This window comes from Neodiprion lecontei, chromosome 3 (genome assembly GCF_021901455.1).
Source record: "Neodiprion lecontei isolate iyNeoLeco1 chromosome 3, iyNeoLeco1.1, whole genome shotgun sequence".
NCBI classification, from domain to species: domain Eukaryota; kingdom Metazoa; phylum Arthropoda; class Insecta; order Hymenoptera; family Diprionidae; genus Neodiprion; species Neodiprion lecontei.
In genome coordinates, this window is record NC_060262.1 from 38090796 (window position 1) to 38116187 (window position 25392).

A 25392-nucleotide genomic window follows, 5' to 3' on the forward strand; every position below is an offset into this window, starting at 1 on the left:
GTACGATTTTGGTGTCAATTTAACACGAAATTTTTGCACTGATCGCATAAATTATACTAATGCAGTAGTTCACACCGAACAATTTTAATACCTGTACATTTTTGACAGTGATCATTGAGTACGAGAAAAACGTAACATCGTTTATTCAAAGTTTTTGACCTTTCTTTCTCCCTTGTTTTCACGATCGATTACAAAATTCCGGGTCTATTACCGGGTTTCCAGTTATATCAACACTCTTACAGTTGCCGTTTTGAACCCCCTGATCAAATGAAAAGGACACACGTGACCAGGGCCCCTCGTTTTTAGACTGACTAATTATGGGTGACTGTGCATTCGTCTAAAGGACTGGCATATGCACATTGTTTGTCGATATTCGTTTCCCCGAGGGACAGAGATGCCAATTATGTAAGCAGCGATGCTCTTCAGGGTTTATTTTGAATTTATTTACAATAATTTATACGAGTATGGAGATGAAATATCGAAAGCTTGCTATTTCTGCAACTTTATCTGGCTGAAGAAAATCGTGTCAAATATTAAGAGGCATTCAATTATCTATCGAAACAACGAAGTGACGATATTGTACATTTTGTGCGACATTTGTTCATCCATTAAGGTAGAAAACAAGGTTAATGGTGAAAAGATCACGCTCGACATATCAAGACTACAGTTCTTCAAACATGTGGATCGTGGTCTTTTTTTACGTCCGCTAATTGCTACATTAGCGAGCAGGAAATTGCAGTGTCCATAACAGTGTATGATTTCAATCGCACAGATTTGGTGTGAACTAGTCAGAGTCGATGTGTTTGTTCCATCGTTGGGAACCAGCGGTAATTCAAGAACGTGACGCAACTCCACAGCGATCGATGTTACAGTCCGATATAAACTCCGAGAGAAACGCGTTTGGAATAATTCTCCGTTCAATGTCTCTATTCGCTTTTCTTCGGACGGACATAACCCATCGAATAGACGCGTGTAACGATCCTCCACACCGCGCACTCAAAGCCCGGAGAGGATTGCTAAGGAAGGAGAAAAATTCCCAGAGACCTGGATAACAACCGCGCATGTATTGAACGGCTCCGGCTTTGTTGCCGAGGAAAAATACCTGGCAGAGACGAGGATGACCCAATGGACCTTGACCTTCGATTGCAGGCACTTATTGCCGGTGCACTCTTGGCACATGCATCTCTCTTTCGAATGCTTCAAAGCGACCTGCGCTGCTCTTTGTCCCGTGACCTCAAAAAGTCTGGCCAAGACGTTCTGTCGAATATGCGGTCGATGTACAGTGGAATCGTTTTCAGACCCTTCGATAATTCATCGCAGAGGAATGGCTGATCAGGTTATTCGATTCGATATGTATCGTCAGAGGTGAACGAAGCCGTTGGACTCGAATCTGATGAAGAGAAAATTTCCAAACGCAACATGGAAAATTTATTGTACCGATTTTTTGCACCGCAATCTATCAACCTTCCTTATTCAATCCTGCCTCGTTGCGAAACGTTCAACGCTGAGAAGCTCGCCAGCATTAAATCGGCACGTTATTTGCAGCTCGCTGCATTCTTGGAACGTGTATAACTACAGAGTGAAGCGCCACTACAAGACCGAGTAACGGTTAAATTGCATGTAAAGGAAGAGAGTGAGTTTTTCTGCACCGACACCTCGACGAGATCCAGCAACAGTAGCAACGCGATTCCAAAGATCAGTGACAAACGCTACGAGGTCGCGGCTTAAAGCTTGTGAAACATAGCTCGACACAGCCTTGATGACAAAGTCTGGAAGACCTTGCGGTCTGCGCGATCTTTGAGCTGTCTGGAAGTCGCAAACACAGTCGCACGAGTTCGAGTGTTCTTTAATCTCCTCACGTAGCGACAAGCATCAGCATCAGCAGCAGCAGCAGCAGCAACGGCGGCGCTGACGTGGTAAATTAATTCTTATTAATTCATCTCCGCCTCGGTTTCACGGTGACCATTTTATCCGGGGCGTCACCGAATCGCCTCGAGGACGACGGAGTTATACCAATCTCGATTTGAATTTTAAAACGAACGGATGTGCTGCACCGGGAACCCGTGGACTGTGTCGTAACGATTTCACGGTCCAACGTTTCGCCGGCGCCATATTTTTATCCAGCATCGCAAGATCGCCGTTTGCACCCCCGTCTAATCGCGAAAACTACGCTCGTCAAATTCGTCACTGCACTGAGAAAAATTTCATTTGTTACAGTAACTAGACAAATTCAGTAAAAAGGTATCGTTAAAAAAACTGTTTGAATATTGTTGGTATTACGAAAAACGAGGTACGCGTAACAATTTTGCGCTATCGTCGATCCTTTTTTGGTTATTGCAACGAAAAATCAGTTTGTGAGGTTTACTCTACTTTTTTAGTTAAACAGGGCTTTGACGTCAATTTATTCTTACACAAGCATAAATTTTCGCAACAGTTGCAAGAAAATATAGTAAAAGTGATCGTAATGAGAAAGAATAGTAACGGATACTAGACTTTCTATTAACAGCTACAAAACTAATTTTCATTTTGTACCTAGAAGCATGTTTTTCGATTGTGGTAAAAAATGAAAATAGTTAAGGACTGAGCGGTAACCGGCACTAAAAATTTCTCTCAGTGTGAATACAGTTGAACTGACGATGAACGATGGAATGGAAGTGTACTTTTTACCTATTCTCGATACATGCACAACGAAATTCGGAAAGTTATTGTATCCGACAATTCTTGACTATGAAATCCATAGACACGACAATGACGGGCAACTGTATAATTAATACCCGTGTAACGGTGACAGTTTCTTTCTTTGTTTTTTTTTTTTTTTTGTCTCAAGTCTTGAATTCAAATGGAAAGTATATTTTCAGCAAACTAATTGCGATAAATTGCTTGAAGAATGCATTTCTGAAACGGGCATTGTAAGAGACCCGTTTACCAGATTACGAATGTACTCTGATTCATTCCTTTATTAAATTTCGTCCCAAGTTCAAAGCACTTACTGTCTAATAATAAGACGGTGAGTGCTCAATGCTAAGAATACGAAGCTGCATGACAATGAGCCCTGTTTTAGTGCATATTGGAGCAAATGGGTACAAGTATAAAATTGCTCACAAGTGTAGCAATAAAGCACTGAATATTGTTCAAAATTCTATGCATGAATTTTTAAAAATTTCATAACGTAGACGAGGTTTTGCATTTTTTGACTTTAAATCTCTTCGTGTCTTGATAGAACTTTTATCACTTGTCACAGGACTTTGAATCAAGAAATGAATTCAATTAACTTTGTGTTACCATGTCAACTTCCATTTAACTAATCTTGAAGAAATCTTTCAACGAAGTACTTTTCTGTATAAAATCATTGAATTGAAAGCCTCGATTCAATGAAACATCGACTGTACAAAGTGAAGAAAAAAATCACAATTGTAACAATTGTAACTCGGAAAATACTTCAAACATTTTAAACTCATCGGCGTTTAAATCCAAAATATTTCTCAGTGTAGTAAGAGCTTGAAATCTGGGTTTGAAACGAGTTTGCAGTCTATCGGAAGTAGAAAAGGAAGAAAAAAGTTACAGCCTCGTTCTAAATATAACATGAAATTATGCAGAGTCGTATGATCATATTCGTACAAATACATTATACCATGGTATATTATACATATATATATATACGTGCATAAAGCCTCTGCAATCTATGACGCAGGATGCTACGGGACATGTCTATAGATAGTTTATTGTCGTTTAAACCGTGAGCAAATTTTCCCACCTCAGCTTCTTCTCGCCCGAGCTAACTATTACGGTCGATACGAAGTCTAAACAACCGGGGAGCGAGCGCTACGCCCTTTTATAACCTGCTAGCAGCAGCTGGTTTCCATCGTCGCAAAAATCTAGCAAAAAAGCGTGCTAATAATGGCCGCAGGAAGGGCGCTTGTATAGCCTGACTTCTGCAGGCTTCGGCTACTCGATGAATAATATAATGCACATGCATGTAACCGCGGATGGATTTTTCCTCCATCTTTCTCTTCTTCTCTAATGCTTAACCCCTACCGGCCACCTAAGGGTGCAGATCACCTCAGGGCGTTTTTCCTTTAATTAAATGAAATACAAAAAAAAAATTTCAAATAAAACATTAACATTAAATTGAAACTTTTTAAAAATCGCAATTTTTTTTTTTCTTAATTTCCCTTACATTTATTTTAGTATACTTAAATTTGAGTTTTGTAGTAATATTGTTTCATTCGTTTTTACTACCATCGATGTAAATAACATTGCTGGAGATTTTTATAATGTTTATTTTCTTCTCGTAACTTTTGATTCAGACTGTACGTCCCATTAACCTGTCTCGCTACAGTTTTTTTCAATATATATTCTTTTCACTAAAAAAAAAAAACGAACATAAAAAAATCGCGGTGATAGATCATTTTCGCGATTTACGTAATGAATTTGATTTTACGCTGCGTAAAATAAATAACGATTGACCGACCGTGACTTCCAGAATCATTCGCTCGACCTCCGCCTTTTGAATTCACGTAATTAGAATTAATGTCACCGTCTATTAAGCCTTTGCTGAAAGACCGCCGATCTGAAATCAAGGCTGCTGCTTTGTTTGCTCGCGCTTGCTGAATAATTCATCGAGAAAAAAGTCGAAGTGAAGGAAGAGAGAAAAGAAAAATAAAAAATAGATCACGTTGATCGATACGAAATTATTATCAGCGATTTTAATCGAGCTTATACGTCTTGCGAGATTTAATCTCGTACAAGTTTTTTCCTTTGGTACATTATGTTTTTTGTTTAATTTTTTTCGCTTATCAATCCAATTCTGCGATCACATTCGCGTTGTGGTGTAACTAATGTAACTAATATCGTTAGCAATGACTATAGCTGAATAATTGTTGGGATTGAATACGGCTAATTAGGCCAACAAATAGAGCAAAATTGCGTTCGAGGGATAATTCGAGAACGGAATGCGTCCGCAACACAGTCGCCATACACACACATAGACAGTATCGAGTATTTCCGAACCATGAATGCACGATACTTTATACACTTGTAAACGCGTGCAGGTATTGAACGCTTCGCTATTTATATACGCGTCTCGTCTCAGAAATCTTTGGGACGAGAAAAAGGACAAAAAAAAAAATTACGATGCTTAAAAATACGTAGGATGATTAATAAGTTTAGATGTAACCGAGTAAACATTTATTCCGTCGTCGAAATGATATATCGAAGTGGTGCAATGATTTAGTTTCCATAAATTTGAGAAAACCTGGGAGGATTAAGAAATGAAACCGACTTCTTTTATTTCCCTTATGAAAAATAAAGTGGCTTAAAGTTTTACCAATTCGGAAAATTTGGTTCATAAAGTTGAAGACGGGAAATATTTTACTTGAAACAAATTGATCTCGATGATGTGTTTGAAGGAAAGAATTTCAGAATATATTTAATTGTAAGCTGAAGAAATTTCAGCCGAGAATAAAAGCTGAGCTTTGACTTGGGCTTCCAACTTGAGACCTGGATTGCTCAGCTGGTTGAGTTTATTTGCGAAACGGCGAAGCAAAAAGCATTAACAGTAACAAATATAGACGAGCTATCCGGACCGAAGAATTGTGCCGGAATCTAACACTCGGCGGGAAGACGAAAGTCTGGGGACGTCGTCGATGAAAAATAAAAGCGAATTTAAGGGGTCAAAAATCGAAAGAATGCCTTTAACCGTCGGTTCAGCCGCGAAGCGACGACTTTCCACCGACATTGTAGAAGACAAGCTTTAGAAAGAAGTCTAAACCGCAACGAATTTTAACGATGATTAACGAGCCGAGTGATCTTTGAGGCGAGTGATTATATTTTTTATTCACTCTACCTTGACAAGCTGACAAGGGACGAGAAAACCATTGAATAATAATTTCTGGATAAGGCAACTTCATCTTATCGTTAAATTCAAGTTTCGAGATAGAATAATTATTGAGACAACGATTATTACGATACGTATGATTTATATTCTCGAAAAATTGTGAAATTTATAAAAGGTGCGTGATGTGTAATACATGTGTAACGTGTGGTAACTAATTTCAATAGAAAAAGAAACGAAATATATTCGTACATGATCCGCAATGGTGATCTTTAAGCTCTTATACAAATAAAAATAACAGATAAATAAACATTGAAGCTATTTGCACAGCAAAGCGCGATACTTTAGAATTCGGAAAAATTTACTGACTCAACTGCGCACCGATTTGATCCACGATTGGAAATCCATCCTCGAAAGCATGAACAACGACGCGTGTAAACCGACCTCGTTTCCGTGCAAGAATCGATAGTATTTCCGGTCACTAATCAAGTAAACTCAATCGACACGTGTGTTAGTTTTATAAACAAATATCCGTCGTCGCAAAGGAACCAACGAAATAAACGATTTGTACGATAAATTAGAACAGAGTAATCCCGTTACTTACGATAAAATTAAAATGCGTGTTGTAAAGTTTTCCGAATCTTCATCGTACGTTTTAATCTGTATTCGTTTATAACACAATCAATTGTTCTAGTTTTAGTAGTAAATATTTATGACTCACTGGGAGCACTGCTGATGTCACTCATCGAACTGTGCACCGAGCTTTGCGCGGTCTCCTGAGTAGGCGATGTCACATCCTGACGTCCTCTGGTTCTCCTGCTGGATGCAAAGACAGAAAAAAGGAAGCGTCATTGACCATCAAGCGCTTCGTAAAGCTCATGGTACTCTAGTATTTAACGTCATTCCCCGTCCCCATGAGATCCGGAATCCCATTCCCCCCGTAACTAGGAATCAATACGAACCTCTTGCTCTTCGTGGAGTCTCCGGGCGATCGTCGATTCGTCGTCGAGGGTGGCGGACCCAGACTTTGCAACACCCTTGACTTGACCTCCTTCCTCGGCGGTCGTGACCTTTGCTCATTCTTCCCGGCTTCTATCTTGCTCATAACAGCGTCCCACCGTCCACCCTTCCTCGGCGTCCTTTGTGGGCGTCGTGCTTCCTTTTCGGACTCGTCTTTCGGTCCGGACTCGATCATAGCCTTGATTTTCGAGACGACGTTCCGCTTGGGCATCTTGTACTTCTTCAACGGCACCGGGTCCGACTTGTTCAACGCCTTTGCCGGCGGAGTCGGACTTTGAACCTCGATCACAGTCACGTCCAAGGTTCCAACCGACGTGTTCGAGTCCACCGATGAGTTCAAATTGCTCGCTGGTACCTGAAAAGAAAATTAAAATAGTGTCAGACGGTGGTGCCGATCTTTCAGATTCTGGAAGAAACTGTCTACCATTGTCTGAAATAAGTAAAATCGAAAGAATCCGCGATTTAACCGGACAATCGGCAACTGATCCAACAACATGTATTCGTTCCTCACCTGTAGGTTATCCGTGACGATCGGCTGTTGCAGCTGTTGCTGCTGATTGTCGATCAAATGAGGGGACGGCTGGCTCTTTTGCGACTCTGTGTCAGCGGTGTCGGGGGTCTGACCTTCGCTGTGGGGTTCCTCGTGTTGTTGATCGTCCTGCCTGCGATCGAGATCGGAATAAATGCCACTGGAGTCCATTTCCTCGCCTGTGAAGCTGGGGCAGCGTCTCCCACCGGGGGCGCAGAAGAGCGTACCATCGATGACCTGAGCCCTGCGATCACCGCGAACGATCTCCTCGTGGGCGTCGGCGTCGCTCTCCGTGAAGAAGTCCGAATCGGTCATAGGATCGGTTCGGGGGGCTGGAAGATTCGGCGGCGGTGCGACAGGCGCCGGATCGGCCCCGCGGCTGGCTGGCCTGGAGTTTTCTCCGTCGCCCTGATAGCCGGCCTCCAGACTAGTGATGCTGGTCACGGAGGTGATGAAGCTGACCGGAACGGTCCGCGTTGGTTCAGCGGGCTTCGGATCGAGCGGAAGGTCTTCGGGAGACGGTGTCCGCTCGCTTGACCCTTCGGTGGGTTCACCGTCGACGGAGGTGGGGAGATCCGATGGTCTGGATGCGGACGCCCTCGTCATCGCGATCCTGGATCCCCCGGAGCCGGTCAAGTTCTCGCAAGACGGAGTCCTCGAACACTCCAAGGCCATGCTGAACTCCGCCATTTGATCCGGCGTCAGTATGCCCAAGCTCTCGTCGTGCTCGAAGGAGTTCTGCTTGTTCAGCATCAGGTAGTGAGGAGCCGGCGTCGCTTTCGAGGGTGGCGGTGCCGCCGGTGGCGTCAATTCGTCCTCCTCTTCGGGAACGTTCAGGTCCAGAAGACTGTACGGACCGGAAGTCGGATCCGGAGTGGATTTCTTCGGCTTGGAGGCGATGGGTTCGGGATTCAAAGGCTCGCTGAAGGTGTCGGTGACCTGCAGAGTCCGGTCGGCGAGGCAGCTGTCGCCGATCTCATCGATCAGGGTGATCTTCGAGTTGTAAAAGTCGAAGTTTCTCGCCGAATCGTCAGCCGGTTTAGCGGACTCCTCGAGTTTCGACCGATTCGTCGTGTCGCTGGACACGGTGTAATCGACTAGGCAGGTGTCGTTGACGTACTTGATCTGATTCAGGCGCAATGAGTCGTAAAAAATGCTCGGAAACTCGGCCGATTCCTTCCTCATCAAGCTTCCGCTTACGATACTGGCGCGAGCAGGGATTCCCGGCTCGATGAAGTACGTGTCGTTTAGTTCGTTGTCGTTTTTCACTTTGTCGTCAAGTGTCGTAGGGAATAAAGTCGTTCCCGGTATATTTCGCCCGTTAATTTCTCCGCCGGGTATCGATATGGTCCGTGAGAAAGCGTCGATGTTCTCGGTGACGTCGATCAAAAACGTGCCATTCGGGGCCTTCTGTTCCTTGGTAAACTCGGCCTGGCCGTGACCAGCCTTATTCCCGATCAAGAAGGTGTCGTTCATGTCCTCGCGGGACAGAATTCCACCGTTCTGTTTCGCGGCGTCGGGACTAAGGCCTGCGATCACGCCGGGTTTGTCGAAGGTCAGGTTCTTCGAGTCGGCCCCTTCTTCGTTGGGCTGGTCAATTTTCCCGCAATTATACGTGAGTCGTTTCGTGAACGGTGCCTCGACGACGGGTGATTTGTCGGCGTAGAAATTGGGCAAAGTCGTTTGCTCCGAAATGGCGGAGTTGCCGTTCACCGTCGGTTTCACGTTTATGAACGATTCGTTGAGCGTAAATATAGCCCCGGTTGGTTTCGGCAACGGTTTGCTCAAATTTACCGTCACGTCGTTCACCTTGTACACCGCCTGACGCAAAAGAGCATTCTCGACCTTGTTAATCAGGTGGGTAATGTTCCTTACGCCCGTAGAAGACTTTGGCATCCATTTGTCTTCGGCATCTGCGTTGGACGGTACAGAGGAGGCTTCGTTAATCTTTGGCAGGGATTTTCTCCCCTCGTTCCCCGTCGGCGAGGCTCCATTCTTCTTCAAAAGACCCGCGTCTGTAACTGACTGAGCCTTCTGCTCCGGTGACTTTGAGGATTCGACTTCCTGCGGCGTTGTTTTTGGCTTCGCAACGGTTCCGGTCACGTTCAGGTTCGTCGATTTTGTTCCCGGCGAGACGGTAGCTTCGTTCGTCGAGGGGATCGACGGCTTCGTAAACATCGTAGGCAGGACCAGACGATTGCCGGGTGGGATTTTCGTTTTCGTCGTCGGCGACGGAGTTTTACACTTTCCAGCCTCCTCGCAGTCGACATTGTCCATAGGTGAAAGCCCGAAGGTGTCGTCAAAGGCTTTGGTACCTAAAACGGAATCGTCAAGCAAATTCAGTCCGACTGGTGCGTTGCGTAAAGGTTCGAACGTAACCACACCTCGATATTTTCCAAAAAAACACGAACGCCAAGAACTCGTCTACCGTACCTGTATTCGGCTGAACAAATGGCGTCGAAGTGACGCGACCCTTGTCTGCGAGGTAGAGGCTCTCCATAAGTGATTTCACCGATCCCCGCTGTCCGGCATTCTGTGGTGTTACAGGAATTTCGAATCCTGCAACCTTGTGCTGGGCGACTACCCTGGGCTTCGGAAGAAACGAGGGCCGGACGGAACCCGGCATCGGTATCCTGCTCTCCCCCGCGTTCTGCAATAAAAACATCATGCGGAGATATTTAGTCGAATGTGAGAGAAAGCCGACACGGTTGATACTCTATACACATAGACTCCATGGTCTATAGTCGTCAGCTTTATTGTTGAAATATTGTATAAATGTCATCTGGTCTGGAATTAACCCCAAGTTTATCCGTCTCTTATACGAATCATATCCACGAACGCGTCACCAAAAAATCCTTCCCAGCTGATGCATCCGACAAAGCTTCGCCTTTACGCCCACCCGGACTTTCTTCGGTGGAGTATTTGCGAGCGACGTAAGCCGTTGTAGTGCATGATTCAATCAGCGTTCTGTATCTCGGTTCGCGGTACGTAGGAACCTCCGAAAGATAGTGAGTGCGTTCGTTGCCCTTGGCCCATCTCCAAATAATACGGACCGCTGTATCCGCGGGCCTAAAGCTCCCCTCGAGGATGTGCACCATCCGTGAATCACAAGTGCCCGACTCTTGGCATCATCCTCCACCTCCTCCTCCTCCTCCTCCTCCTCTTACGCGACACTCCGTTAATCTAATCTTAGCCAAAAGCACGAGACGTTCGCCACGTCACGTGCCGTACCGTCATTTCTTCATCTCGAAGACAATGCGCCGGAATCTGCAGCAGGTACTAAGTATAGCAGGTGTAGACTTTGTGGTATCAGAAAAGAAACGTCGAATAAGTCACTCTGATCAATCCAACATATCAGGGGTGGGTTTGAAACCCCGTCAGCTGCAATCGTGGAAATTATACCCAGTTCTAGTGTCAAAGTGAGTCGGTATTATGGGGCGTGTATGACGCGCGAGAATTGCATCGAATTAGCCGTTATACTGCTCGCGAAAAAACATATATACGCAGAAATAGTTCTTTCAAGGGGGTTTATATTTACGACCGTAGTGCACTTGGATCTTTATACCGCGTTCTGCATATTTCGAATCGCAATCACGTGTCAGGGTTTAAATCAACCGCTTGCACACTGCGAGACAGATTGAAATATGAAATACGAGAGGTTGAACGAGCTTGCGGAATGTTGTCTTGCGAATTAGAGGATCTCGCGATTTCAACTTTGAAATGAGCAGTGAGCTACAAAGTTTCCGCTCTTATCCGGCTTGTTGAATACAACTGTTAGAGGAATTTAATTTGGCTCGAGATCAGGGAACTTTGACCAAGTTTACAACCGTCAGCTCACAATTACTAGGATTCAAATTATGTAGGTCAGACGAAACGATGTCTAGCTTTTCTGAGATTTGTTTTCATTTTTTTTTTTTCAATACTTTATAGAGGAACAATAAAACTGATGGTTCTATTGGCGTAGTTCTGCTATATCAGACACTGAAATCAATTTATGGTTTCTCTGATAGAATAATAATGTATATTACAATTTCTCGAAGCATTATAGCTTGAATTGTAGGTTGAGACGGATCCAACAAGCCGTCATTGACCCATTTCTTATTTGGAAAAGGAACTCCCGACTCCAGACTCCCCTCGTCAGACTGTTCCATTTGCGAATCTAATATCTCACGCGATCGGCTTATCGAAAATGGGTCAACCTTCTCTACGATAGTTAGACATGAATGTTGTATTCATTTTAGGTTTTAACCATATTTTTCTACGGAAACTTTAATCCTGATGGACAGGAAATTTGACAACAATATAAGCCGCGCGGATTAATTTCGAAGTAATTTGCTACGGTACAACATTACGCGTCATGGAGTGAAATTACGACGCAGCCTGAGCATTTATCGATTTTGGGGTGGCTGGCTATAACGGCGAGTCCACGTACCTACTTATTATTGTGTACGTAAAGTAAACGAGGTTGCGTGCATCCCTCGACACGCGTTGTATGCCAATCTGTCATTGTGTTGTGTACGATTCGTCAGTCACAATTATATATAGAAGAGTACGTACGCAGCGAGCGATATTGCGATTGTAATTTAAACGTAAATTCCTCGAATCTGAATTTCGCGACAGACGATTTCATCGCGTTGTTTACCCTTCGTCGTCTCCGGAATTGCGTTTGAACGTTGAACCGCCCCCGTTTGCAGAGCAAACCAGAGATCCGTTGTACGCAACGATCAGGAAACACTTGTTACTATAACGAGGAATAAAAATCCTCGGGGTTTACTACGGTGAAAGATATCGGTGGGTAAGAATTACCGCGCTGATTGCAAACCCCTTGAACTTCGATTTCCGAATACACCGATGAATGCAGCGGTATCTTACAAAGTGCCGCTGTAACGTATCGATTCCCGATATTCGAACGAACCGTCGCAGAAAGTCTCTGCAGCGAAAAGCCGGGAGAATTTTATTCGCCCGTTGAACAATAAGCTGTCGCAGGCTTTCTACGTCTCGAATCATAGGAATTATTTCATACGGAATGTATAACGCGAGTGGTGAAGAGGCAAAAGTCCCTTTCGAACGGTCGATGACGTAGAACATTGAATAGCGACTTTCTTTGTCACCTGAGCCACTTTCCTCCATCGACTGCTTACTATTACCGTACGCTCGTTTGAAATTGCAATATTTTAACTCTGGATAAAAGAAATATTATTTACAGAACTTACCAAATGCGGAAGGGAAAAAACATCGTCCGAAAGAGGCCGACTTGACAAAGAAAATCGTACGTTTATGTGCTACATACGCATATATGTATTCGTATATCGTAGCCATGTGAAATGCAGATGTGACGATGAAAATTAATCCGACCCTTTCAACTTGACGTTACACCAGCATGGAATTAGAGCCGTGCAATAAATGTCAGAGTCTGTTGCGCGGCGGTCTGGAATGGAAGTTTGCATCCTCGAAGAGAAATTACGCGTGTAATATCTTCTTCTGTTTAGGCGCGCGATCGCTTAATAGACTGGGTTTTATTACAACCGCGGAGAAATATTAGGTCAGACTGGAGATAACAACACGAGCCGACGTGCTACCACGACTATTTCTATCCATTCCTATTTTTCCCGCGGTCTCTTTTCCATCCACTATTTTTATTTGCTCTCCTATTTTTCAAGAGACTACACGAGACTGCATCTCTTGGCGCGTTTCTTACGACATCAGGGAGCCTGGAATCGGGATCGATCCAAATCGTTCAAATCCAAGTTTGAATTAGTTCTTCGTCACTGGTATTGCAACTAATTATAAGAAAGAGAGAGAGAGAGAGAGAGAGAGAGAGAGAGAGAGAGGAAATTAGTGAGCTGAATTTTCAGGACCATGACCTTCGTTACGATGAATAACACAGGCGAGAAGCTGAGATCATTACCAGACTGAGTAACGGAGTATGTGCAGCGATGACGAGCATGTGTAACAGCGTAAAGCAACTCTACGGTGCTGTATTTTATTAGGCTTGAATTTGCGCTAATTTATCCCGCCCACCTGACCGACAATCGTCGCCCAGCAAACTCACTATACAGTTGCGCGATTTCACGCCTCGAGCAATTGCAAACTTGCACAGGGAAACGGTCGAGCGGCAAAATTACCGGCTGTGGCAGAAAAGCTGGTTTTGAAAACAGAAAAAACACGGCGGAATCGGATTTAATTAGGGTGGAATATCGACGCGGAAACTTCAGCGATGATTTGAGCTCTTCGCGTCCAATGAACCGTCGCATGGTGATGAGCGACGATATATGCTGTCACGACATAGATCGATAATGAACAAAGCTGGCTCAATCAATAAAGCTATTTGCCAATTCAACGAAACTCCTCCGTCAGCACGACACAATTATGCGGTCTCGACCAATGGACAAACCGCTTTTGTCCGTTGTACGAGCTGGGTGACTGCACGAATGTTGTAAAATTGATCGAAACCCGGATGAAAGCTTTTTTTTTTCCTCAACGTGCAGAGATTATAATTATACGGCTCTTCGACGTCAGTCGGTCGTCGAACTCTCAATTTCATGCCCGATTCATGGCTAATGATGCGATAATAGTGAAAAAAGGAAACGCACTTTAATTTGTCGAAGACAGATTACTCTGCTCTGCTTAATATTCGTCAGAATCACGCATCTATCGTTTGTTTCAATGATTGTGAGTTCAGATTGTTCTTCACACTTTTCAAGGAATCAGAGATACCTATGCCAGTAAATTTCACTGGATCTTAAATTCAAGGATAAAATTAAGTACTTTAATACGCGGCTGCGTACAACTAAAGTTACTCTTAACTCAAACAAAAAGATATGAAAAACCTTTCACTCTCTTCTTGCCGCTCATCGCCGGAGGTAAATCTCGAAAAGAATGGTAAGGAGCAAAAAAAAAAAAAAGAGAAGGGATTTCTCATTTTCCAGAGTGGTACGCGTGTATCCGGCGACCTTGAGCCTATAGCTACCAGAATATTGCCGCTTCGCTCCGAGTCGTTAATTGCACCGAAAGCAGGAAAGCACTCGGTGCGACTTTGCCCGCTTCCGCTAAAAGCTCTACGGCAGCATCAAATGTTATAGACCCAAGTGCGAGTCGAGCCACAGACCTGAGACCTAAAAATTACCCGTGGCACGTACGCACGTGCATACTGTTGAGCATTCGTCGGTTGAAAGGTGGATTTTCCACATGGGATTATGTCCACTGCATGTGCACTCCGTGTTTTACGTTCGTTTGACACCAGCTTGTGACTCTTCACGGTTCCCTGACTCTTGACGCATGTGCGTGTGCATCCTGCATACTTCCACTCACTACTTTTCCAGTCAGTCCAAGCGTAAACACTGGATTCGAGATAAGAGTATCTCGGCTCGGTTAGACTTGTCGTACTTGCAGTACTGGATAGAAAATAATTGTAGATAAAAGAAAGTGCCTCGCAGGGAAATTTGCTCAATCTACACGTTACGCAAGTCTCTGCACAGCTCAACGGTCAATCGATAAAACCATGATCAGGTAGACGTTTTTGACACCAAATCCCGGGGGGTCGAAAGACTTCGAAAATCGCATGTCTTGACCTCAACTTCCCGAACAGACTTTTCTGCAATGATAATATGTTTGCCGTACGTTTCAACGGAGGCAATCAACTAGCGAAAAAATATTATTGTTGGAATCGAATCGTTGCATCGATACACAGCGGTCAATTCATTGCGTAATTCCAATTTACCGTGGAGGTCAGCTGTCAGGAAATTGCTAAACCAACACGCGCGCATCCATCTTCCTTCTTTTTTATTTTGCTACACACGGAAGATTCAGAAGTAGTATCGCAAAGCTTCAGGTCATGTCTGTCTTATTTTTTATCTATACGTTTCAAAAGAATTTTTTATTCGTATATATTACGACGGTATGAGGTCTGGATTGGAGGGAATGCACTCTGCCTCTCGTCAGGGACGCCCCGGATGCTGCGTCTGTATTACATCCGCGTTTTCGTCCGGCAGAGACGCACTTAGGAGACGCATTTTATGGTAAGTACTTTACTTTATGTCGGTAGAGGTGCGAAGGATCACGAGAACCATAATCGGTATCCATCGTTTCTTTTTCCGGTCACGTACAGTTTGATAATTCAATTTTTTCGTAGCGCGAAGACGAAACTTCGAGTATCATCGAACCGATCACACTCAAATCATGAAGATATTTGACGAAGGCGGTAATCTCAAGTGTAAATAATGCACGTACGTAGGAAATATAACGTATTTCCGAGAACATTGTTGTCACTTTCAGTTGAAAAAGTACGCGTCCAATTGACCAAAAGTTGCCGTACCTCAGTTATACAACTTTCTCTACAATAGCCAAAGAGCCCGATCTCATGGGTTTATCTTCGAACGAAATTTCTCACTGATTCAAGGACAGAAGAAAATGAGTCCACGATGTAACACTACACCTATAATTCGTGAGCGTATGTACCGGCACACACCGCGGGTACCTAGACAATGGTTGGTAATACACCTTAAAGCGCACAGTGTGCGGATGATCGAAATAGGACAGCAAACGAACCGTGCATCTAGGCAACCTTCAACGGGGAACTTGCCACCTGACGTCATCAAACCCGAACAGACAATAGAACCAAGAGTTTTTAGTATCGGAGCAAAGGGAGAAGCGAAGAAGGACGAGGCCTACCGAGCAACAAACCAGTCAGCCAACCGACCACCAGGCGCGGATTCACGGCTCGGTGAACCCATAGCCCACCTCGAAACACCAACAACTCCAACACCATGTTCCAGGTGGGATAAAACGCTTCGCCATGACGCTGAATCGATGATAAATACGCTGATCGTTCCCTCTCCCCCACATCGAACGAACGAATTGACGATACTCCGTTGGTACAGGAATGAAGGAAAGTATAAACTTCCTTATTGACGAGACGGTAAAATTCAGGGTAACGAACGTTCCATTTATTCTCCATTAAATGACTCTTTTCACTTATCGAATGGTGATTTCTCCATGAGAAAATTAATGGTCCGCGAACCTTAGGCACTAGTTTTTCATGTTTGGTATTCCTCTGTTATGGAGCACCGAGCCGTTAGAAACGGATGAGCTTTTGGCGCATGAGACATTGACGGATCGGACGAAACCGAGAGGAATTTAAGGAACACTTTGGTGCTGGGGATGGGACAGCCGCGTAGGGTATCTGAAACGGTTCATTGTTGATGGTGGGGGCGTATCATCGATCCACTTATTCCGAGGACGGGTCTAAAACGCTTCGCGTTGCAGAAACTACGGGAGTTGATGGTGCGGGTGGAAATGTAGCCGGGAATTGAAATGAGAACGAACGAAAAATTCGAAAATTTTACCGTCTCATGCTTTACGATCGCTGCGTGATGCGCGACGAGCGTAATTTGATCACAGAAGTTGAATTCTTTCCCGATGTATGGTTTTGGGGGAAATTTAATTCGGCCCGCTCCGTGACCCTTGGACCGAGGCTTGGTACCCTGGTTTTAAGTAGGTAACTCTAGAGCGTACGAAGTGTCATTGTACTGCAGTAGGTACCGGATTGATGGCCAGCCGAGGAAGCCTTTCTCCTAATCTAATAAACTGCAAATCGCAGAATGGTGTGCAGAGTCGACAGGCATATTGTTATTATAAAGCGTCGAGACTGACCGTAAACTGACAATGAGAGAGAGAAAAGGAAGGGAAAAAAACCGAGGAATGGTATGTACAAGGAATTCAGTCTACCGATCGAGCACGGAATAAAATCATTAAAAGAAACTACGGACCGACGAAGCATCGAGCGGCAGTTCCACTTCTTGTATCACAAAAAAATTTCAAGAAATCGAAAATTGATCGATTCACGGTAATCGAAATAAGCCGTACGCTGGACGTACGAAAAATAATGATCATAATCATAACAATAATCATAATCAATACAGCGCGCGAAATGTTGAGCTCATAGCCAGAGGGAGCCGGTTCGGCAGCTGTCTACGTCATCGCGACTAATAGTTCTACTTTCGGATTTCGTTAAAATTCGCATCTTCATCGTAGCGTGCTAATTTTTTCAAAATTTCGATTTCAGACATAATGACACGCTGAGTATGGTGTTACCGTTTAATTAAAGGAGGGTGTGATACCTCTGAAAAAATTTAGTAGAATCGTGAATTTGTTATAGCTGTAGAAAGAATTGGAAAACAATTTAACGAAGAGAAAACTGTGTATAAGAAAGTCACCGATCGTGTTGAGATTTGATCCGATTTGAATAACGAGTGATTTATTGGTCATTCATGAAAAATGTAAGTTACTCGAAAATTGTTGGATAAAATTGATACATCCGTTGCTTTGTGTACCTGAACACTATTTCTGGGTTAACGCAGCAGAGGTCCTCTTTGCAAACGAGCAGAAGACTGTGGTTGAATCGTGGAAACGTTGAGCTGGCGAAATCGGTTTTCCGAGATTTTGTTTTCAGATAAGAAAACGAGTCATAACACGTGCGTGACACTGGGTCGATACGAATTCCAGTCGACCAGGCGCCTTATGCTCGAATGACACGAAACGCACGCCGGACGGATACTGATCTTGAGGCCACGGGCTGCAGAATTTTGGGAGAGCTTGAATCCTTCCCAGCGGCTTGACAGACACGAATGACAACGCCAGGCGTTCCGGTCCAGAAATTCATGAAAGAACCAACGAGCCAAGGAAGATTCTTGTCTCTGTGTAACGCAATAACGCTGCGCCATTCCTTTGTCGTAACATTTTCGCTGACATTTTTGTTCACGGGTCTTGAATCGCGAGCGAATGACGATCATAAATTTTTAGGAAGAAAGAATAAACGAAATCATAAAACGAAGAGAGAAATGAGACGGATGTAATAAGGCCGCAAGTGTAGGTAACGTTTTTGAATTTTACAAAGCGAAATTGGAATTCAGAAAAAATTTGTCCCCATGTAGCAAGCAGTCTCCTGTCTTTCGCAATGAGAAAATTTTCTCAGCGTTTTTCTGTCGGCTTTGCCTACCTCGGAAAAAGAAACTGCTAGAGAATTGATGAAAGGTTTGAATATTGGCTGGAACGAGGTATTGATCAATGCTCGAAGTCTTCCAGCAGTCAAAGGAAGGAAAACGACTGGGAAAAATAGATTACACCGTGATTTGAAATTGAATTTTGAGATTTTTCGATTTTTCTCACCGATATTCGAACTCCGGGTTTAAAAGTATCTTATCCAAGAAACGGTCAACGGTATATTTCACAGGACTTTCGGTTCTTGACCTCGCTTAACCGATGATCAAAAATGATCCATGGACGGTGATCTTGAGTGACCAGGAAACGTCTGATCCTCCGATTGCGTACACGTTTAACATATAAGAAGAGTTGTTGCGCGGTTAAAAATCGGCGGATGAATAACCGGTGGATTGAACGCAAAAGCACACAATCAACGATGTCGTCGATGCGGCACGAAGGCCATAAGTGCGATTCTTTCCATGGAAAAATTTATCAATCGCGATCTGTAATCGTGAGGCGTCGATCTCTCACGTAAACTACATGTCACACATACACATCGACGGAGACGCGTTACGTCTGTCTCTGCATCACCTAGCATCGGTGATCGTTACGTCAGCTTATATACTTCGTGACCCATTCGAATATCTTTGAATACATCGCGGAGCTGCGGAGAAGAATAAGCCAGCCGTTGCTTGCACGCTTCGTAAATTCGAGATATCGTGTACCTGTAATCCCTCGGCGAAAATTGCCTCGAATCTCCTCATACCGGAAACACAAGTCGAGAACAATTCATTTCGCGGCCCAGAAAATCCAGGAATCGGAGAAAAAAGATTGGAGCGAAACGGAAGTGTAACCGAATATCAGATTCGTACGATAGCTAAGGTGAGGAAATTACGAGTACGGAATTTTTTTCGGTCTCTGAAAGAAGAAGGAAAATGATGTCAAATTTTAAAGAGGTTCGACAGCGTAAAATCGTAAACTTTTTGTTAATTTTTTTTTTTTTATATGTATGAAATAATCATACGTTGATTACTGAGTTACGAAGATCTCTTCGAAAATACAAAAGTAGAAAATAAATTTATACACCTGAATGATGAATAAATGCTGAGATATCGATGTTTTGCTGCAAGTTGCTTTAAAATTATGAAAAATCCAATAGGTTAATTCGATTTCACTCTACGGTGGGTGATTTTACAATTTTTAACCATTTCGAATCGATTTGAAATAAAACATCGATATCGAAGCTAGTATTTATGATTACAGTGTTTTTTGTTATGATATTTTCGCAGAGAGAAATTTTTGTAGCCGACGAACATAACCATTTGACGAATACTCTATTCACGATTATCTCATAATAAAATTAATAAAAAGTATACATTTTTGGGAGGTCAGAGTGAGAAAAATTTCATTTCTTACTCTACTTTTTTAATTAAATAACGCTTTAACGTCAATTTATTGTTGCACAAGCATTAAATCTTCTCAACAGTTACAAGAAAATCTAGTAACAGTGATCGTAATGAGAAAGAATAGTAACGGATACTAGAAAACTAATTTTCATTTTCTACCTAGAACTATATTTTTCGATTGTGGTAAAAAATGAGAATATTCAAGGACCGAGCGGTAACCGGAACTAAAAATTTCTCTCAGTGCAATCTCCTCAAGCGCGAAAACAGTCGCGGTGAACCCTTTTTCGGTAAATTGTACCGACAATGAGAACCTCTGGTTCGAACCGATGCGGGATGAATGCGCGTTGAACTCTTGGCCTTTATATATATGTACATGTATGCGGAGGTACGCTAACCCCCAGAGACTCGGATCCTAGGCGAAAGAAATCCTCCGCAGGGCGTTATACCCTGCAGGCTGATTCACCAATTGCCCTATAAAAGCAACCCTCGACCAGGATTGCAAACAGCTTCCTGGGCGAAGAAAGAAGAGTTTGCATCATGCGTAGTGCATCGATTATGCGTCAATGGTTACGTATCTTACACATGTATTAGGGTGGGTTTTTCTTAAGCTATTTTTTTTTCTTACATACCCTTCGAAAAGTGAGTTTTTCTAAAATTCTAAAAGGTGCGTCATCCGGTTTTAATTTTTCAAACACTCTAACCGAAATATCTCGAAAATTATACAAGGTGGGAAACTGTTTTTGGTTTCATTTTGTAGATAATCAAATACTACTGTACACTTGAGTGTTCAACTTGTATTCGATATGAACGTTTAAAGTTGAGTACGTTGAATAAACGAATGAAGATGCTTATTACCTTGTAAATTTTTATTTCACTCGTGTTCTAACCCGATACAAATAAACTCACGCGGTAGTCACGACACTTTTTAAAGAACATTTGATTGAAAATGAAACCAAGAACAGCTTTCTAATATGTATAAGTTGTCGAGATATTTCGGTTAGAGTGTTTGAAAAATTCAAACCGGATGAGGCACCTTTCAGAATTTTGCTACCGAGTTCCGATTTCACGAGGCTTCGTTTCAGGCTAAAAACCAACTTTTCAAGGATACGTATAAACAAAAAATAGTTAAAAAAAACTACCCTAATATATATAATATGTAACTTCGGCACGCATGCTCTAGTTCCGACTTCGATAAAATGGGACACAACTTTCTCTTATATTCGTTCAAGAAATGAGGAAATAGAAAATTAGCCTAATGTGCGGAAATAAAATTGCCATGCGTGTATCCTACGCAACTCGCTTTTTCCATCCGTTCACGCAACGCGTGTAAATCTCTGTGTAAACGTTTCGTACTTTGATAGTAGACGCGTACCGCAGGTGTAAAGTGATGAAATCGGTCGAGTCGGGTTCGATGCAGGTGCGTATTGATCGGATATAAGTTAGTCGATGCGTTGTACAGTCCTGGAACTATCGCACATACATAGATATAGGTGTATTAAACAATCTGCAATTTAATTCGCGAGAACTCGAACCACGCGATATTCACATATAATATACTATACCTTATACCTATTCATGTTTCAATTCGCACTTCACCCTGCATATTATATGTTCTGACCGTTTCACAGCGATAAGTGATATCCACATTTCGTCATAATCATTCCTAGAATGCATGATCGAAGACAATTTTAACTCCAGGTTCATTAGAGTTGAGTTTCCAGAAAACTGAAGATCCTCAAGTATGTTCTAACTACTTTATTAAACAATTGGTCCCTGATTAAAGCAGGGAAAAAATGAGCCTGAAATAACTGGTTTCATCAAATTTCGAATTCGTTTCAATCCGACGTAATTTGAGGAAACAAAATTTAATTTGATTTCAAGCAGTATGTATAATTATTTTTTAATTTTATCATGATCGAAAATCGTGAGAAAAAATTGGAAAAACGTATTTATTCGATCAAACGACTTCTCGGTATGCTAGGCTTTTATGGTTAACCTTCGCCGACTCGCAAAGCTTCCGACACAAGTACGTAAAAGCGACCTAAACGATCCAAACTATGCGCGTAGGTGTCTAGTTTTTACTGGCTGGTTTTTATAGACCGCGTTTCGATCGCAACAAGTTCGACTCGTTGGAAACGGTATTTGCGTCGCATCAGGGCAAGTTGTACAAGTTTTTTTCCTGATGGGTGCGAGTAGTGACTTTCATTCATTCATCATTCGTGTATAGCGAATAAGATGGGCATATTTAACAATACACGCGCTGTCATTATTCGCGGATCAACTGCAGAGTTGTTATTTATTAACACCTATAAGCGACGATGAAACGGTTCTCGTAACAAAAGCCGGTGGAATTTCAATGTGATATCGACAAAAAAATGTCTGCCTAAAGGAAGGAAAAAAAATTTGGAAAAATTAGCACACGCGCTGCTGGCCTGGCAAAAATTCTTTCCTTCATTTTGATAATGTAACAAAAACGGTGGTATCGTGTCTCTTAAAAAATTCGATTCAAAACGGGTTTGAAGACAGATTATAGGCATAATTTTCTGATTGAACGCTTTCTAGAATTGAACATATTTGTCACGGATCTGACTAACGACCGAGGAATATAAGAGAAAACATAAATTTCCGTCGTAAAACATGGCGCAGAGATTAGGAACAGCGTTCCAATCATTATCACACGATAATTACATTGATCATACAAACAAAGTGTTGTAAGAAAAATCAAACGACATTCTTACGTATATCTACTAACTTCATACACTCTCGTCTATATAATTACCGTGAAAATAATGATATACTATGATATTTTTCCCAGAAATATATTTATAAGATAAAAGCAATCGTTTAAAAGCAATTTATTACGCCTTCCAGGATATAATTCTGACACAGAAACGCTCGATGGATATAACAACTCGGCGCATCAACGCCGACACTCGCGCATTTGATACAATGAATTATTCAAGCTCAAACGTACATTGACATTGCGGTATTAATTCCGCATTTCGCCTCAATTCGAATAGGCAGGTACTCGAGGCTGCTAAACATCTATTAATCATACCTCGAGCGCTCTCGTATTTATTACAATTTTGCACCGGAGGTATGCATGCAACGATATGTACTGTATAGATCCCGTCTTTTACCTGCCTTTTTCTATTCCCTGCAAGAGACGTCACGCGAATTTGCATTTGCCATTTTACAGACACCCGGTTATTCAGTCAACATTTATTAAACAACGTGGCTTTTATTTTCATTTTATGCACTTCGAAAAATTGGTTTCTAATAATTTTGTTAAATTAACCATCAAATTTCTGTTTTCCATCCGATTCCTGATTCTATTTCAAGATTTTTACCAGACAACGCGAGTCGCACGTCGAGTAAACATATTTTAGAGACAAGTGTTCCGCAAAAAGTAGTTTAGAGCTTTAGCCAAAAGCTTTTCACATAGTAAATAGAAAGTAATCGTAATCATTCATCGAAAGATAAAATTAATTGATTATCTACTTTGTACTGCAGAATTTTCGGAAACTGTCCAAAAGTGTAAAAATGGTGTACGTTAATAAAAATTGGTATTTTCGTTTAAAATCGCGCGTCAACACCTGAGTTTGACCGTCGAATGTGTGTCACGTTAGTTTTAGACGTAATAGTCTCGCCTAGAACTCGCCTAGCCTAACTTTGAGCCCTGCAAACGTGTGTGAAATTCGTTATGCGGACAGAGAGCTCCTCCAGTTCGAAGTTACGTAAGAGAGCGAGAGAAAAGAGAGAGAAACAAGCCGGAGATAGAGAACGAGCTGCAGGGGATGAGATCTCTCTCTGCGGCAAGAACGCAATCTGCCGGGATAACGCATCGAAGGAAGGCATGTGCGATTCGCTGCAACGAAAGTGCAACGCAGGTGTGCAGAATGAAACACGCAAACGACACCCGCCTCAAGCCACGAGGCATTTCCCGACTCCAAATCGGGTCAAGTAGGTCGCTTAGTTAGCCTCGACTAAAATTAAGCTTTCCCTTCCTTCCCGTACACACATTATATCAGAGACGCGGATTCCTGCGGAGCTTTTCCGGAAGACGAAGCTTGGAGGAACCTTGAACCGTCAAAGATTAAAACGCGGTCCAACTTCATCGCGGGTAAATAAACGAACGGTTTTTCGCGGTGCGTGTAAATCGAAGGAATTTGAGAAATAACGCGATCGCTTGATGGGAAAACAGAACTGCTATTCCGATTGCGATACTTGTCCATGAAACAAAAATGCAGTTTTTTTAAATTTGAATGTTTTAAGCTTGTAGAAATTCGTTTAAAATCCGATTCGAATTGAGAAGAAAAATTTAGGAATAATGAGAAATATTTAGGTTTGTAGGTTATTTTTTACACGGTGTTAAAATAATATTCTGTGTCACGACACGCGTTTATTTCATTTCCGGGGGTTGAGGTCAGGATTGAGGATCGATATAAGTGATTATAATCGCGTTAAGTCGACTTCGCGTATAAACGAAAGTGAAGAAAATTCTCGGCGGCTCTGTCTAATGTCCGTTAATTAATTAATTTTGGCGAAAAGTTAAGTTCAACGAAGCGCCATCGATCCTGACTCGAAGGTCTCTGTTTAAAGCTGGCGCTATATTGCTCGATAATTGAGATTTAGTGTGTAATATTTTCGGGTCAAATCTGAGTCACGATATTTAGGGCGAAAATACGTGAGGCGGTGTCGTCGGTAATATGGAACCGTGAAACAAAAACGGCAAAGAAAAAAAAAAAGCAAAAATGACTCGGTTTGACCTCCCTCTTTTATAACGAGGTTTTCGCCGACGTATCGCGTGGTTAGAAAACGCCACGCAATGCTAGCCCAAAGGCACGTGACCCCGGTTACAAAGCAGAAACTGTCAAGTTACAGACCCGGTTGGTCCTGACATCATTTTAGCAGACGACAGTTTAGCAGCCGAGGACTGAGACTAGTTAGCTACGCGGTATATCAGATTGCCCGACTTGCTGGAGAAAACGCGGCCCATGAACAAAGTCGCGTTTATCTCTTTTTTTCTTTCGTCTCTTTACTGAAAATTGTCAACAGCGTGGATAAAAAATGAAATTGAAAATAGTCTGATAATTTTCTTTGACAAAATGATCTACTATATAATATGTAACTAAATGGAAGAATTACTTTCGAGAAGTAAAATATCGAGAGGCTTAAATTCGAATGAATAATTAACCACTCAAATTAAATCAAGCAATAAATTGTTCTTTTCAATGCCTGAGAAATCGCGTCGTATGCAAATTTTTTCTTTTGTTCCTAATCGCGTAGAAAATTACGGTATTGTCATTTAACCGTGTAAACCAGTGCGAACAATGTAACTACACAGTGTATTCGCATTGTAAAGACGATGTTATTTATACATTTATTTCACGTTTTCACTACTCGTTTTTTTTCTCAACTTTTTGTTTTTTTCCTCCAGCTTTCCGCGCGTTATCAACGCGAAGCGACGATGAAAGCGGGTCTTATCGCGCCGAATGACACAGGTGAACAACGGGACTGGATTACCTACACAAGCCGCGTCTAACATACATAATATTAATATACATGTAACACATGCGTAAAGCAACGGGGACCCGCAGAATTTTTCTCTCACCCACGTTGAT

At 42.5% G+C, this 25392-nt stretch overlaps 1 protein-coding gene across 6 annotated transcripts in view; it reads right to left on the reverse strand.

Moving 5' to 3' along the window:
* LOC107223557 (serine/arginine repetitive matrix protein 2) overlaps positions 1 to 25392 on the reverse strand; it is a 72620-nt gene that overhangs the window by 31688 nt on the left and 15540 nt on the right. For 5 of the 6 annotated variants that reach the window (XM_046733799.1, XM_046733801.1, XM_046733800.1 and 2 more), the window contains exons 3-6: positions 9816 to 10032; positions 7365 to 9697; positions 6796 to 7208; positions 6555 to 6652 (exon numbers count right to left, since the gene is read on the reverse strand). In XM_046733799.1, coding sequence (XP_046589755.1) covers positions 6555 to 6652; positions 6796 to 7208; positions 7365 to 9697; positions 9816 to 10032 — 3061 coding nt within the window. The remainder of the gene's footprint in view (positions 1 to 6554; positions 6653 to 6795; positions 7209 to 7364; positions 9698 to 9815; positions 10033 to 25392) is intronic. The other variant, XM_046733796.1, reaches the window with a different exon arrangement.